At 35.2% G+C, this 17697-nt stretch overlaps 1 protein-coding gene and 1 non-coding gene across 6 annotated transcripts in view; one reads left to right on the plus strand and one right to left on the minus strand.

Moving 5' to 3' along the window:
- The window catches only part of LOC144256943 (transport and Golgi organization protein 1 homolog), an 88195-nt gene that overhangs the window by 60453 nt on the left and 10045 nt on the right, over positions 1–17697 (plus strand). For all 5 annotated transcript variants that reach the window (XM_077802845.1, XM_077802840.1, XM_077802844.1 and 2 more), the window contains 12 exons: positions 8670–8801; positions 11063–11084; positions 12008–12096; positions 12333–12413; positions 12501–12611; positions 13844–13915; positions 14095–14199; positions 14829–14951; positions 15050–15158; positions 16178–16233; positions 16322–16412; positions 16579–16717. In XM_077802845.1, the coding sequence (XP_077658971.1) occupies positions 8670–8801; positions 11063–11084; positions 12008–12096; positions 12333–12413; positions 12501–12611; positions 13844–13915; positions 14095–14199; positions 14829–14951; positions 15050–15158; positions 16178–16233; positions 16322–16412; positions 16579–16717 (1130 nt within the window). The remainder of the gene's footprint in view (positions 1–8669; positions 8802–11062; positions 11085–12007; positions 12097–12332; positions 12414–12500; positions 12612–13843; positions 13916–14094; positions 14200–14828; positions 14952–15049; positions 15159–16177; positions 16234–16321; positions 16413–16578; positions 16718–17697) is intronic.
- On the minus strand, positions 2193–2299 carry LOC144257064 (U6 spliceosomal RNA). Its single transcript, XR_013344375.1, has one exon. It is a non-coding gene; the product is annotated as a U6 spliceosomal RNA (small nuclear RNA).

Here is a 17697-nt window from a genome sequence, read left to right on the forward strand (position 1 = left end):
GTTGATATTGGACTTTTAGAATTTAATTATAGGAATGAGAAAGCTTTTAGAGGTTGGAGGATAAGATGGTCCTAGGGCCATTGTGACAGTAATCCTCCTAAACTGAAGTTGTTTCCTGTAGATTGTGTTATTTCAAGGCTTGAGTAAGAAAGATGATGATGTTGTTTTCCTTGTAAAATGTATAAATTTTGTAGCCAGGTAGATCTGGTTTCAAATCCCAAGGTTATCATTTAGAAGTTTGGGCAAATAACTAAACTTTTGAAAAAAGTTTTCCTCATCTGAAAAATGTAGATAATGCTTACTCCAATCATAAGAATTTAATGATTTGACAAGGTAAAGTGTCTGGTGAGGTGTCTGGCATTTTGAAGGGTTTTACCCCCACGTACCCCCTAATTCTCATGTAGGCAGTCAGAAGGTGGTATAAAGACAATGAATATACCTGGGGAGGAAAGACCACCAGGGTGGAAAAGATGTGGTGGGGAGAAACAAATCATTTTTCAGTTGGCTCCATGTTTGTTCATGATGGTGGCAGCCACCTGAGTAAGAGGTATGTAGAAGCCAGGCAGTTAGAATAGTGATATTTCCAGTGATTAAAGCAGTCTTCCACAGTCATAATTTGATTATCAGAATGACTCAGCATCACTTGGAAAGTTAACAGCCTCACGATATGGGAAGGATTACTTTATTCATATTTTTAGGTATGCACAGAGCCCTCCTAGTTCTAGGTCGGGGGACACGAATGTGGTGCAGGTATGGTCAGTGATTGTACGGTGATAGGTAAGACATAGATGTGAGTGGTAAAGAAGAGGCACAATGTTAGGAGACTGATTTGAAAGGAGGTTTCAAAAAGGCATTTTGATGGCCCAGTATGTACAGGACATTGTGCGAGGACTAAAAGAGTCTAACAGGTGTAAGGCATGATTGTGATTTTTGAAAGCCTTAAGAAAAGGACTTAACAAATATATGCAAAAATTATGAACAAGTCAATGTAAAATCTTAAACAAGTAGTATGATATCTGATAGGACTGGAGAGTAATAGGCTCTGATGTGTTTGGGAGATGTGCACCAATCAGATTCATTGATCAATGGAATCTTAGTAGAATCTTAGTGTTAGAAGAAACCTTGGAAGTCTGCTAGTCTAGTTTCTCATTCATTGCTGTAATTTTCTTTACTGTGGCCCTGACGAGTAGTTATGAGGCCTGTACACCAGTATTTCCTAGCATGAGTCACTCTCTTACAAGGCTATATGTTCTTCTGTTGTCTAGTTCATCCTTGTATTGACTCCAAATTTTCCTTCACATGATTTTCTCTATAAAATTGAATTCTTTTCTACATAGAAATCCTTTAAATATTTGAAGTTATATCTTAATTTAAAAATTATTTTTAGTATTTTTATCATGGAAACTTTCAAATAAGAGCAGAGAGAATAGTAGGGGACTATAGGTAACCATAACATACTGTCCATTTCAGAATACTAGAAGAAAAGATTGTGAAAGTTTTACCATAGAGAAATGATGTTTGAGGAGGTAGATATATATTTAACCTGATTTAAACGTTACATAGTGTATACATGCATCAAAATGTCATGTTACCTACTTCAATAATTGTAGTGTTTGTTTCTATGTACTAGTTAAAGAATAAATTTAATTAGAAAAGCTTTAAAGAAAAGCATAGAGAATAGTATAATGAACCCACGGGCCATCACCCAACTTAACAGTAATTCCTTGATAGCCAATATCAGTGAGGTTTTTTTTTAATTTGTTCTAATTGGTTATACATGACAGCAGAATGCATTTCAATTCATTGAATATAAATGGAACAAAACTTTTCCTAGTTGTACACAACACATGTGTAGTCCTACATGTACCTCGGGTAATCAGGTTCATCTCATTCTACCATCTTTCCTATCCCTATGCCCCCTCACCTGTCCTACCTCCCCTCTGCCCAGTCAAAGTTCCTCCATTCTTCCATGCCCCTTGCCACCCACCTCACCCCCATTATGGGTCAGCATCCACTTTCAGAGAGAACATACAGCTTTTGGTTTTTGGGATTGGCTTACTTCCCTTAACCTGATATTCCCATTCACCCACAGATGCCATAATTTTTTCTCTTTTAATGCTATAAGTAATATTCCATTTCATATATGTACCACAGTTTCTTTATCCATTCATCTGTTGAAGGGTTGGTTCCACAAAACTCTGGAATGCTTCACAAATGTGGGTGTCATCCTTGCTCAGGGACCATGCTAATTTTTTCTGTATTGTTCCAATTTTAGAATATGTGCTGCCAAAGCAAGCACACTCTGAGTTTTAACAAATGTAGATACCCATATAAAAACTACCATAATCAAGATATAGAACAGTTTTTTCACTAGAAAAGGGGTTTCCTTGGGATCCTTCCCAGTGAGTTCCTTCACCACCTGTTTCAGGCAACCACTGATAAGTTTTTTTTTAAAACTATAGATTCATTTTTCCTACAGTACTATTTCATATATATGCCACTATAAGTGGACTCATATCTAGGAGTGCAATTGCCTCCTACGTTTAATGTATGTTTTTATCTTGTGTGATACTGTCAAGCCATGCTAAAAATGACTACAATCATTTTATACTTCCACCAGCAATTTAGGAGACTTCCACTTGACTTCATCTTCACTAGCACTTGGGCCATTCTAGTGGGTATCTCTTTGTGAGTTTATTTCCTGATAATTAATGATACTGAGTGAACTTTTTTTTCTTTTGAGATAGGGTCTCACTAACTTGCTTAGGTCCTTGATAAGTTGCCAGCCTCAAACTTGGGATCCTCCTGCTTCAACCTTCTTTTTTTTTTTTTTTTTTGTTTTAAAGAGAGAGTGAGAGAGGAGAGAGAGAGAGAGAGAGAGAGAGAATTTTTAATATTTATTTTTTAGTTCTCGGCGGACACAACATCTTTGGTATGTGGTGCTGAGGATCGAACCCGGGCCGCACGCATGCCAGGCGAGCGCGCTACCGCTTGAGCCACATCCCCAGCCCCTGCCTCAACCTTCTGAGTTGCTGGGATTACAGACATATGCCATGATGCCTGGATCAAAACTTCTTCATGAGCTTGTTGACCATACTGTTTTTGTATGTCAACTCTCTCTGGCTAGCTGGAATCCAGACTTCTCTCAGCTCAGTGCCAACTGTGGGATTGGTTAGCTTATAGTTGTTCTTGGCCCTCACAGGTACTGCTTAGAATGTAGCCCCAAACTGAAGACCACCTCCATGCAGATTTCTGGAACTCTTTTTCTTGTGGCTCCCATCTTTCTGGTAGTTTTCTCTACATATTTTTGGCTGCTTAATCTCCTGGAACTCTGGTCTCTCTCTGCACAGTGAGACTGTTATGCCCCATTTGGGTTCTCCTTCCCAAACTGAGGTCTAGAGGGTGTCTCCAGGTAGAATGCTCACCTATTTGTTCTCCTGCTCTTAGGGGTGACAGTTGCATGTCCCTTGTGGCTTTCTATCTGAAAAATAGCTCTTTAAAAATATATTTTGACTGGGCATGGTGGCACATGCCTTAATACTAGCAGCTCGGGAGGCTGAGACAGGAGGATCACGAGTTCAAAGCCAAAAGTGAGGTGCTAAGTAACTCAGTGAGACCCTGTCTCTAAATAAAATACACAATGGGGTTGAGACTAGGGATGTGGCTCAGTGATAAGTGCTCCTGAGTTCAATCCCTGGTACCAAATATATATATATGTAACTTTTTGCAATAATTGAAAAAATATGTTTGTGGGACTTCTAGGATATATTATAGTTTTGGTGAATAAATGACATCCCCTGGTACAACAATTTAACCTGTTTTCTCTATTGCTTTTTTTTTTTTTTTTTTGGTGGTGCTGGGGATTGAACCTCGGGCTCCATGCATTCTAGGCAAGTGCTGAGCTAACAACCTCAGCCTCTGTCTGTTGCTTTATATTTCTTGCAAATTGGTAGTCAGGTTTAGGTTCAATTCAGAATAGTAAGGTATTCTTCTAGCATTATCAAATGATACACAAAGGGGCTTGAAATCTTTTTAACTTTTATTTGTCAATATGATTATCATGCATTTAAAAATATTTGGTGTGTTTAATCCAATTAGGAATAGTAATTGTTCTTACCTGATGCTCCATTCCCCCCCCCCCTTTTGCCTTGTAGAAGCCTCTTTATCTTGGCTCCTGGGACCCTTTGCCACCACCTAGTGGTCATTGTTACCTATTTCCCTTGCTTTTGAAGTATGAGATGTTCCACGTTCATCTTAAACATTTCCTGTCCAGACCTTGAAGGAACTATTTCTCTAAAATAACTTTGGTTCCTTTCAATAAGAAGTCATATTTAGAGGCTACATTCCAAGTACTAGGATTGCTTATTGCTCAAATTGACTGTCATTTGTAGGCCTTTTTAGTGAACAAAGCTCAGAAATATGTGGGGGTTTTTCATCATGTCATTTAGATAATTCCCATGAAAATTCAGGATGCTAGAGATTTTACTTCACTTCATCTATCTTAGATTTGTGTTTTCTTTCTCTGATGTTGGAGTTCCAGTTTTCAATGACATCAATATAATTGTTTACAGTATTGTGCCACTTAATGACATTTTGGTCATTAGTGCATAATAATGGAGCTAAAAAATTCTTGTCACCTAGTATTTTTAATATCTTTTCTGTGTTTGATATGTTTAGATATATAAACATTTACAATGTTACAATTGTCTACAGTATTCAGTATAATAATATCTTATAGGTTTTTATCCTCAAAGCAATAATATACCATATATGAATACCTAAGTGTGGAAATGGCTATATTTTCTAGGTTTGTATAAGTATACTCAATGATGTTTGCACACTGAAATTGCCTACGATGTGTTTTTCAGAATTTATTCCCATCATTAAGCAACATACGACTATATTTATATTATTTAAAATACTTTCAGAAATGTATTCCTGAAATGAAATTCTCTTGTCTTTAAGCTATATCCCACTAAGGTGTGTTTGAAATAACTCATTTCTGTGGTTTGTCACCAAGTTGATATCACAGGTTGTTTCATTTTTGCTTTCAATATTTAGGTATTACTTTTTAAGATTTTTTAATTTATTTTACAATTATTTAAATATTTAGAAGAGCCAAAGTTAATTTGTAAAAATAAGTTGTTTCTGTTTTTTTGTACTGGTGATTGAACCCAGGGCTCCTATCCACTGAGCCACATACCTTGCCTTTTTATATTTATTTAGAGATAGTTCTCACTAAGTTGCATAGGGACTTGCTAAGTTGCTGAGGCTAGCTTTGAACTTGTGATTCTCCTGCCTGATTTTGAAAGAACTCTAGCTTTTGTCCCAGTTCTGTCTATCCTGATGTTACTCTCTTTTATAGTTAACTTTAAAAATTTATTTCATTATGTATTCTGCTATTAAAAAAAATAAGCAAATGAGAAAAGGGATATGTAACTCAGTGGTAGAGCACTTGCCTACCATATAAGAGGCCATGTGTTCAATCCCCAGCACCATAAAAAGAAAAAAGAAAAGCAAATGATTTTTACATCTAGCTATGATAGGTTTATATAGGTACTGGCTTCACCTTCCCAACTGAAACAACTAAAATAAATATGAAAAAAAACCCACAAACATAAAATTTGAAGATCAAGCAACATTGAAGATCAAGCAACAAAGAATGGTTCTGGAAACATAAGGAACAAATGCTATGAGCTCTATAGTTGTCCCAGCTTTTACTATGTTAAGAGATTCCCAAGCCATGACAAAGAAGGGGAAGTTGGGCAGAACCAGAGGATACCATGAATTGAGAGATGGTGCTGAGATTCCAGGAAAACCAAAGTGACTAGAATTCACAGGGTGGAGTAACAAAAGAAGGTTTCTACATTGAGAGACAATTCTGGAAATTTGTGAAAGGCTCCCTGAGTGTTCAGCAGAGTATTGATCAGCACATAAGTGTGATGAAACTGCTTAGCAAGTCAGAGAAACAATCTTAAGTGATTAGAAGGAATAGGTCCTAACACAGGGACCAGAATAGCACCTGGAAAAAACTATCTAAGGAAGTTGGGTAGAATAATCAGAAGGGTGTTACCTCGGACTGACTATTACAATTTATGTCATACCTAACAAATATTCAGACCCAAGAGACTCAAATTGTTTCCAGTAATTTAACTGTATACAAAATATTAAGAACAGTAATTCGTAATGTATGGCATCGAATCAAAGCTTACCAGGCATGCAAAGAAGCAAGAAAAATACAATCCACAATGATGAGGAGAAGAATCATCCAATCAAAGCCAACTGAGAACTGGCGGAGATGTTAGAATGAGGTAATGGCATTTTTTTAAAGTTATCACTATTATATTTCGTGTGTTAAAAAGGTAAAAAGAGATATAGAAGATATATTTTAAGAAAATCAGACTTCTAGAGTTGAAAATATATGATAAATACAGTGGATGGGATTAATGCCAGAATAAGCATTGCAATGAAATTGTTAGTGAACTTGAAGACATAGCAAGAGAAGTACCCCGAATGAAACACAGAATATAGTGGAGTCATACCTTTAATATATTTGAAGAGCAATAATGTTGGCCGATAATATCGTGCCCAGTGAAATATCTTTCTAAAATGAAGACTTGTACTTACATACAAGCTGAAAGAATTCACCCTACACTTGCACCAAGACAGCAGATGGAAATAATGGAATAAAGGAGTAAAGAAAATGGTTACTGTGTGCATAAATGTTTAAAATAATTTTTCTTATTTGAACATTTTAAAAAGTCATTGACTGTTTAAAGACAAATATCAGTGTAGTATGGGACTTAGAAAACATGTAAAGTAAAATACATGACAACAGTATAAATCTCAGAAGGGTAGTAACTATTGTAACGTTCTTATTGAATATGTGAAGTAATATAGTATCATCTGAAGGTAGATTGTGACAAATTAAAGATGTATATTCTAAACTCTGAAGCACTAAGATTAGAAAACAGTTATAGCCAATAGAGGAATAATAAGCCAATAGAGGAATCACTAAAAATACCGATAGTGGTATTTCTGCAAAAGAAGACAGAAAGAAAGAAAAGAAAAAGAACAAAGAACAGAAGGAACAAATAGAAGATTATATTAAGATTACACCTATGTACAGCAGTAATCCAGGGACAGGTAAGCGTCTTTCCTTCTGGAGTCCTTTCATTTGGACTCTTCCGCTTGGCTCTCCTTGAGCTGTCCCCCGCTGGGCTCTGCAGTTGGTTCTTTCCGCTCCCAGCCCCGCCCCTCGGCATCCTCCATCTGCTCACTGCAGTCCACCCAGTGGCTTTCTCTGATGACGCATTTTACTGCTTTGGGCAAAAAGCGCCTGTGGAGGAAGGCAAAGTTCACTCCCAGTACCCGCCCCCTGCGCTGGGTCCTCCCAAAGTAGGAAACAGTGAAAGACAGGGTCCTGTGCTGTTCTGCAGGGAAGCATCACTTCTGCTCACCTGTCCCTACACCATGGACTCACAGTACCTGCCACTGTGCTTCCCCGGGGGACCCAGAGCTCCTGGGACCCCTGTCGATGCTCTACGCAGCCCTCATAGCCAAGCTACTGGAGGTGATGGTCCCATTCCCAGGGAGGGACCCCAGCTCTGGCAGGCGGGTGGCTGAGTTCTGGCAGAGTGGGTGCACTGACTGTCATGGCGACGGAGAAATGGAGTGTGTCAGGCCCAAGGCAGGCAGGATGTGACTGTATTGTTAAGCGAGGCCAGTGAGAGTGGACTTGAGCTTTCCCCACTTGCACTTTTTTTTTTTTTTGACAGAATAGAGGTGACAACCTCATGGTATGTTCCAAAATGCAGCCAACAATCCAAACAGCTAACGTCACTACAGGTCTTTTCCCTACGGAGACTGCTGGGGAATTGGGCCCAGATGACAGTTATCTGGTATTACCTGTAGAGGGCGGTGAAAACAGGGAAGAGTAGGCAGGTGTTTACTACACTGCCTTTGAGCAACCATTTAAAATTAGGCTTTGAATTTTATAGAAGGATGTTAAATTCAGAGAAGTTTATCTAAGCCAGTTTTCAAGAGTTGTCTGAAATTACATGTCACTTATCTGTTTATATAAGAGTGGAATGGAAGTAAGATATAAAATCTTATACATATATCATCATTGTTTTTATTTGTTGCCATAAAATTAATTAGTTCTTTCATATATTTAAGTTTTTGTCTTAAATGAATTTTTTAAATTCTAAAAACCAGGTTATCAGAGAAAAGAATGATCCAGAGGGATTCTAGCCAGGTGTTAGACAATGTGATGATATAGGGCCTGTTACAAACTGGAAATGTATGCTCAATTTAAAGTATTTAGATTCGGGCTGGGGTTGTGGTTCAGTGGTAGAGCGCTTGCCTAGCATACATGAGGCACTGGGTTCAATCCTCAGCACCATATAAAAAACAAAACAATGTGTCCACCCTAAAACTAAAGATACATAAATATTTTTAAAAAAGTATTTAGATTCATTATACTTGAAAACACTGCAAGAGAACAAAAAATATGAGACTGCCAGTATCCTCTCTCTTGAAGACGCTATTGGAAAATATTGAGGAGGTGGATTTCTGATGAGGAGGTTGGTTTAGAATTGCCATGATTCTTTGTGACTGTTTTGTTATAAATTTAAGGTTTCCCATTTTTTCTAATTTGTCTGTTTCAGCTGTTTACTACATTGCCTGATGATACTCAACCTGGGCCTGATTTTTATGGACTACCATGGAAGCCTGTAGTTTTCACTGTTTTCTTTGGGATTGTATCCTTTGTCATTTTCTTTTGGAGAACTGTTCTTGTTGTGAGTAAATTGACTTACTTATACCTTAGCACATAAGCACAAGGATTATTTTATATAGTCACTGGCCCCCCTTTTTTTTTCTTTTTCAGTTGCTAAAACACAAATTAGTGGTTTAAGTTAAACTAACCTTAGAAAATAATTTAGTGTGGGTGCAGTTGGTAGAACTGGTAATTCTTACAGCCATCCTAACCAGTAGTTTCATATGTATCAGAAGTCTTAAAAGTGGGATAAAAGATGGGATAGGTTAGATAAATATCCTTTTATGTAGCATATATGTCTAGTAATCTATCTTAAAGAAATAACTATGTTTTGAAGATTTTGGTAATGTTTTTCAATGGAATAGTGTATTAGATTGAAGACTTAGCACAACATAATTCATTTAGGGGTTATTGTATGTTTGATTAATGGAATAGTAGGCAGATTTATTTATTTCAAAGCTTTGAGGTACAGAAAATGCTCACAATTAAATGTGAAGTGGGAAAAAAAGCAGAAACTAAGATTTAAATGTTGATGAACTGTATGTTAATATAAACACATATAAAAAGGGGGAAATGCTGCAAAGAAATACAGTAAAATGAGAAAAAGGAGATGAGATAATTTTTCCAGTCTTTTATATAAATTTTTCCCAGATTTTATGATTTGATCATATGTTCAGAAAATACCTTTTTATTTGGAAGTATAGATTATGTGTTGTCCAAAAATCCATTAAATGTTTTGTTCATTAAGTTTTTTTTTCCTGAGCAGAATTAGTCTATCTCTGTGTATGTGTGTACATATATGTATAAGTGTGTGTGTGTGTGTGTGTGTGTGTGTGTGTGTATATAGGCTTATACATACTTATGTTTGTACTGTAGGTTATTCTGTTTCATAGTTATTTAACATAATTGGAAGAAAATTATTTTAGGTAAATGGACTGTGCATATGAAAATCCTAACATTTAAAGAGGCTAAAAGCATTGGATACAAATCTTTTCAAATCTGAGTGTTCTTTTTCTGATTTCTTAATTATTTCAGACATATGATTGTTACGATAAGTTTCCTCTCCTTGTACAATTGAGTGTAAAATCTCTTAAAAAGTATTCCCTTCTTAAATAGAAGAATCGTTTGCCTGGATTCCTGTGAGGAATTTTCTAATCTCATTGAACTTTGTCTCAGCTAAAAGGAAAAAGGAAATAGAAGGATAAAGAGAAGGGAAAAACATGAAACCATTTTATATTTCTCCCTCTTGTTTCTTTCATTTCAAGAACCGCGGTACCTGTTTCTCTTTTCACTAGGTTATGTGGGATCTGGTTCCTAGCTTGTTGCTCCTCAGTTTCAGCATTTGACTTTGGAACTTTAGTCCCTACCTTAGATGACTGCTTTTATGCTACTTCCCATTTTCCTCTGTTGTCATTTTGAGTAAAAGTTTAGCAAGGCTATGACATTAAAGAAATGTTCATTTATTTCTGTGTTGGAGTTTTCTGAATGCAATTTCCTATTACAAAAATCCCATGGATGATCGATGGACACATCTGAGTATCCCATCACCATTTATAACATTTGAAAGGACAAGTAATATGCTAAGTTACAAAGAAATTTAGTGATGTTTTTAAAAATATTTCTGTTTAGGTTTTATTATCAGGCAGTTTATTGCTGTCTTTTGGAAATGATTGTTTTTGTCCTTTCCAGAATATGTTAATTGTCATTTCTCTTGTTGCTTGTGCATTTTCTTCTAGCAGTCTTCCCTTTCAGATTTCTTGCTATATATATATAGTGGTTTGCAGAAATAAGATGTTGTAGCCTCTTAGTTTCTAAATTCAGCCAATAGCCAAATTTAAATTGGAGTTCTAAGATGTTTTCTGGTGAGTGAAAGTGGCATATCTTAGTACAAAGATTATGCCTTTAATATTGTTTCCTCAGATTCCTTTTGAATAGTCATTGTTTCTAGACTTTATCCTGGTTATTTAGAATTGTCAAGTAAATGATTTTGAGGACACACACACATACACACACACACACACACATATACACACACACATTTTTACTGTGAAATAAGGTACATATCTTAGTGTTTTTATGTCAGAGGCTATTTATGAAATATCACTACCAATCAAATTTAAAAGGCTTGTTAACCTTTACTTATTTTTAATCCTATAAATTATTATCCTGAACCAGAATGTTATTAAATTCTCACTTGGTTATGATTCTGACTGTTGTTTTAGGAATGCTGTTTCTATTGAGCAGATGTTTGACATCAAATTTAATCTTTTTTCTCTCTTCTAGGTAAAAGATAGAGTATATCAAGGTAAATTTTTAGGTTTCTTAAACTTCTAATAACCCTTTGTATTGGTGTTTGATGTGTGTTTTATGTATGTTAGAAGTAGATAGGGTGACTTTTAATGTCTATTATCTTTTTTACCTCCTGAAAATTTTACTATTCCTAGGTTGCTAGCATGGATAATAGAGTAGATGATGATGGTTCCAACTCTGAGATAGGAGATAAAGAGGAGAAACAAATTGTGGATAGGGAGATGATGATAAGTTTTAATTTGGGGCAGATTAACTTTGAATATTGATGTAATGCAGATGTGTTACATTTGAAGAATATTTCTATGCTAATGATTTAGTCATGCATGAAGTAATTGAGTAGATAATTTAAAGAATGGCAATGTGAATCAGTATGTTTTCATTTCTGTTTTTCTTTGCAAAGAATGAAATGATTCCATTTTCTGAAAAGAGAGTGTTTTGAGAAGGGAGGAATATCAAGCTACAACACTTTACTGTATTTCCCATGTGTCAAATAAGCTTAAATTGAAATATCATTTTGGATGGGAGGGGTACCTGCGATTGAACTCTGGGGCACTCTACTGAGCCACATCCCCAACCCCCTATATTTAGAGACCAAGTCTCACTTAGTTGCTTAGTGTCTCGCTCTTGCTGAGGCTGGCTTTGAACTTGGGATCCTTCTAGCTCAGCCTCCTGAGCCACTGGGATTACAGGTGTGCACCACTGCGCCCAGCAAAATATCATTGTTCTTATATTTTTCTTAAATTTTAATAATTTTTATACTCTTATTGCTAATAAGCATAGATTGCTTTTTAAAAGCATAATAGTTATGCTAAGAAGTATTTCCTCATAGTACCATATAACATGTCTTTGCTTTTAGTAGATTGAGTAATTGAATTTCATTTAGTGATTGTAATAATCTTGTGTATTTCCCCCTTTTAGTCAATGAACAGCAAATTTCCAAAAAGGTGAACAATTTCATGAAAGAAAATGAGGAACTAATGCAGAAATTGTCAAATTATGAACAGAAGGTATAATTATTCTTTTTCTTTCTCCCTTGGTTCTAGCTTGAAACATTTCTACCTGTTTTAATTTAAAATCGTATTTTAAAATTTTTGTTTCATTATTTCCTACAAATCATCCAAATTCTAAGCAGTCATATGTATTAAGTACTGCTTTCTTCTGGAAAGGGTCACTTGTCTGGAAGTAACTTGTATAGTAGCATTATAATTTGTGTATCTTAATTCTGAATGCTTTATTTACATAGATGAAGGAATCAAAGAAACAGCAGGTCCAAGAGACCATGAAACAAAATATGATTCTTTCTGATGAAGTAACTAAATATAAGGTAAAAATCCCTTCTTTGGGGGGAATTACATTCTAAACTCAAAAGTAAATGTAATGAGTGAGTGATCTTGACACCTTTTTTTTCCAGGATGAAATGAAGCTTCTTGAAAAAGCTAATGAACTTCTGGATGAGAGAGCTAAAAGTCTTCATGTTATGTTAGAATCTGAGAGAGAACAGAATGCTAAGAATCAGGACTTGGTATGAGTTTTGCTGCTAAGTGTTACTGCAATTTGGCTTTTGAAATATTTTGTAAAATTGGTTAAGTTGAACTTAGTCCAGCTGTTAACTAAAGTAAGATTAGGAGTCAAGGAAGTTGAACACACTTCTGCCCATTTTGTGGAACTTTTAAGTACTGATACAACAAATTATTTTTATGGGCCTAGGAAATATTTTTATTCTCAACCTTGGATAATTTTCATATTGCTTTGCTCTGCCCTTGGAAACATGCAGAACAACTAAAAAACTATTGTCCAGTTGAATAGTATTTGTTTACTTTTTACTTGAAAGTGTAATGAATTAATGAATTTTCTGCACTTAAAAAAATTTTACTTACATATTTCATTTTCAATTTCTATAAGTTTCTGTAATTACATAAAAGTTGCAAAAGATAGTAGAGTGTGTTCTGAAATATCCTACCCCCAAGTAAGCTTGATCACCTAGCTGAGGTAGTATTTATCAGATTTCTCCACTGTAAAAATTCTTTCCAATCCTTGTCATATTGCATTCTTTGGAAGTTACCATGCACAGCCCACAGTTAAAGTATGAAGAGTTACAAGCTCAGGATGCAGCTCATGGAAGAGCACTTGCCTAGCATGCATGACGCCCAGGATTCAATCCCAGGCATTGCAAACAAAGATTGCAGAGTTATGTCCACTTCCTTAAGGAGCGAGTATCTTTATAATTTTTTTTGGAATTCTTCTGTATGTGAGATTAGTCTATTCTTCCTTAAATTTTATCATTTTTTACTTCAGATAAGAAAATTTTAAAAATGATCTTGGGAAATTTTTTTCTCTATCACTCGAAAAAAATTACTAATTTGAACTGGTTTACTTGAAACAGTAATTAATTAGTTAATTTTCTATGCTTTAAAACATTTTATTTACTTATTGCATTATGGTTTTCTATACTTTGTCCTTTTTTTCTGGTTATCTCATAAACAGTAATGTTGTGGATGCCATGAAATATTTATGACTTCATTTTCCCTCATCTCTTTCATTTCTTGATTTTTTGCTTAGTCCAAGCTGGATCCCCTGCATTTACCTGAAATGTAATGGGATGGCTTGACAAATATTTTGTTGTGTTTATCTTTTTTAGTATATATATATATGTGTGTGTACACACACACACACACACACACACACACACACATATGTATCAGTATTTCTACTGAAATCCTAATGCATATTTTGTGTTCTGTTTTTACCTGGCAGATAATGGAAAATAAGAAATCTATAGAGAAGCTTAAAGATGTCATTTCAGTGAATACTTCTGAGCTTTCAGAGGTAAAGCTGCCAACTCTTGCTAACGGATATTAATACTACATCTTAGTTTTGTTGCGAACCAAAAATTTGAGGTGTGCTAAAATGTGCAAAAAATAAGAACTATATGATGTCTGGTTTGGGAAAGTATAACTTTGTTTTTTCTTTGGAACTAATTCACTAACTGTAGTGTTTTGCATTAGCTTCAAATTATCCTCAATGAAACTAAGCTTCGTGAAGAGAAGGTGAAGTTGGAATGCTGTCAGCTTCAGAAAGAAAATACCATGCTTAAGAAGGAGAAAGAGCAGGTAAAGAAAATTTGATGTCATACATAATGTAAACTAGAGAAGTGAATCTTTCTTGGATCTGTTTCTGAGGTAAGGAATATTCATGTAGGACCTTTTCTAGATATGCAAAGTTTAAACAATGCTCTCCAAATTGAGTGCATATATATGTTCTCCATCTGTTTTGGATTTTTGGATTATTGCTTTTCTTATCAAATATCAATCAGTTATTAACTTGCATAGCCTCAAAGAAACTTTTTAAAACAGAAAATTAAGTATTTTATGATCCTGTTTTGAGTAGTTACTGATTCACCGGCCAAGGGAAGATTACATGATAAGGAATCTAAATTTAGGAGACAGTCATATGTGCCCAGCCATTCCTGCTGGAGGTAAATTATTTGAATTGACAGCAATTTTCTGGGGAATGCAATAAAACAGGGTCAACTTCCTGATAGCTCTGATGTTCTTACTGCAGCTGTGAGAGTTGGGGCCACTCTGCCCTCTTCCTTAACCAAGGTCTCAACCCCCTCGTTTGAGGCAGGCCACCGAGGCGTATGGCTCTCTATTTCTTTGTCTAAGTCTTGTAGTCCTAATGTATCCAGTGCAGAAACCCCTACCTAACCCATAGGAATTCATGTGTTTTGACTTTTCAGTTGCAGCAGGAAGTCAAAGACTGGAGTACATCACATGCTGAGCTCAGTGAACAAATCAAATCATTTGAGAAGTCCCAGAAAGATTTACAAGTAGCTCTTAGTTACGAAGATGATACTAATAAAGTAAGTTTATACTCCAAATACATGTTTCATCTCATGAATTCTCCTGAAATCTTCTGAATTAAAATCGAAAGTCTTCCAACCTTTTGCTTCTTTTCTAGGCTTTGACTAATTATATCACACTGTTGAATCGGTTACAATGTGAATCTAAATCTGAGGATCAAAATAGAGAAGATGAGTCAGATGAATTAACCAATGGAGAGAGAGCAGGTAAGATCAGTCTCAGGGAGGTTGAATCCTTTTTTGCTTTCCTGTCTTTAAGTATACAGATGCCACTTTTCAGCTGGATGAATTTCTTCTTAAGCTTCAGGGTTGTAGACACATATCACTGGATCTATAGATATGTCTGTTGCATTGGCAGGGGTGGGTTGCTGGGGTATAATGTACCAATAGGCATGTGAAGAACACTGACTTTTTCTATCCCATTGAAAACTAGTAAGTACACTGCAGCTACAATAGTCACATCCTATACCTCTAAGTATTGAACATTGTACAGTAAGAGAAATTTATTTCTTAACTTATGCAGATGATACTTGATTTTGATACTCATCATCTCTATGGCTCTGTGGTTTTAAGGTCCACAGTCAGTCTTAAGAGTCCAGAGGCAGTTGGAACCATAAACTAAGGCTGTGAGAACAGAGGCTAGAGACTATCAGAAAGCTAGAGAGGGAGTGTAACAGTGTTTACTGATGAGGAAAATATTTCCAGATGTTTTCTCCCAAGTTGGATATTGCTTACATAGCAAGTATTTCAAACCACACCTGGTAGTAGATTCAGGGAGAAAATATAGGATTGAATCTTTCTAAATAAGACACTTACTTGCCCAGGTGAAGATAGGTCTGAGAGAGAAGAAAAGCTTTTATCTTACAAGAATAGCAGAGATAACATTTTAGTTGTGCAAACTAGAAATTCACCTTTTTTTGGTTTCTAAGACAGACATAGTACTTCTATTTATTTTTATGCTGAAGATCAAACTCAGTGCCTCACACATGCTAGGTGAGCACTCTACCACTGAGCCACAACCCCAACCTGAAATTCACCTCTCTCTCTCTTTTTTTAAATCTAAGCTTGCAATTCTCTTAAAAGTCATTAGTCTAATCAGTTTAATTATTTAATTGATTTTTTTTTTCTTCCGGTGTTTGAACACGATCATTCTTTAGTTTGGGGAAGTTAGGAGAATATAGAGTTAAAAGTAAGGAAAGAAAAAGCTAAAGTCTTTTGTTTTTTAGGTGATCGGAACGAGAAGATCAAAGATCAAATTAAGCAGATGATGGATGTCTCTCGGGTATAGTTCTTTGTAAGAGTCCCATAGTGCCTGTGAATTCTTCCTGTGCCTCACTTTTAAGAATACCTCTCTTTTCTGCAATTTTTAGACACAAACTACAATATCAGTAGTTGAAGAGGATCTAAAACTTTCACAACTTGAGCTAAGAGCCTTGAAGTCCACAAAATGTAATCTAGAAGGTGGGTTCTTCTTGAGAAGAAATTGCCATGTTGGAAAGACTTAAAATTTTATTGGAAAGATAAAGCTTCTTGCTTTCATGCTTCTTACTTTTCTTGGCACTACTCCCTCAAACAAGTTCTTAAGTCCTTGTACACATATAGAGATAAGCTGTTTTATCCTTTACAGACCAAATAAAGAAATTAGAAAGTGACTGCAATTCACTACGGTCTTCTAAAGTTGGACTGGAAGAGGAATGCAAAACTCTTAGGCAGAAAGTGGAGATTTTAAATGAACTCTACCAGCAAAATGAGATGGCATTACAAAAGTAAGATTTTCATTGTTTGTTATTGTTATCACTGTGTGAACTAACAGATAATTTTATCTTTTCTTAAGATTATTTACAATTTCTTCTAGTTGTAATAAGTAGAGATTTGTCTTTTTTCCTTTGTGTTTTGTTTCCTATAATTTGCATTTTTCTTTCCATCATCAGTCTTAAGAGTCCTGAGGTAGTTGGAACCATAAACTAAGGCTGTGAGGACATCGTAATCAATTGTCAAATTCATATGAAGGCAGGAAGTGGTAAACTGGTATTAACAGTCACTGATGTGGAAATACCTCTCAAAGATCTAGACCCTTTCTATGATCCCACTACTTATTTTAATTACCTTTCATTGTGATCAGTTATGTAATTCTAATGTTTTGAACTTGTATCTCTAACTCTGGACCTTTAAAAATACTGAGTGATTTGGAATGACATGTTTTAGTAGAATAAAAACTTCAAAAAGGAATAATATTTACTTATTGATGGTACAAGTTTTGGACTTGAATATCTCAGATGTTCACACTAAAAATTGAACTGTGGCAAGGACCTTAGGAGTTATGATTACAGAAGTACTTGTTTGTAGTATATATTTATATATTAATCTTCTCAGTGTGGAGCTAGTTATTTTTTGAAAGTTCATTTGAAGTTTTTAATCCACAAAAATACTTGAATTCTCTAAAAATAGTTTTTTTTTGTGTCAGATTTTATTTATTTGCACCTGATTTTACTCTTCAGCATTTATATGTATATATTCTTTTATATAATATATATATAATTAATATATAATATATATATAATATATAATATATATAATATATATTATTTTATATAATATATATATTCTTTTATATAATATATTCTTATTAATTTTCTCTATAGCCGCTTGAGTGGACTTTCTAAAATATAGGTCTGTCCATGTCAATATGTGCCTGTGGTTTATGAAGAATTTGCTTTCTATTTGATGACCTGTTCTTTTTTTTCTT

This window comes from Urocitellus parryii, chromosome 9, assembly GCF_045843805.1.
Source record: "Urocitellus parryii isolate mUroPar1 chromosome 9, mUroPar1.hap1, whole genome shotgun sequence".
Lineage (NCBI taxonomy): Eukaryota > Metazoa > Chordata > Mammalia > Rodentia > Sciuridae > Urocitellus > Urocitellus parryii.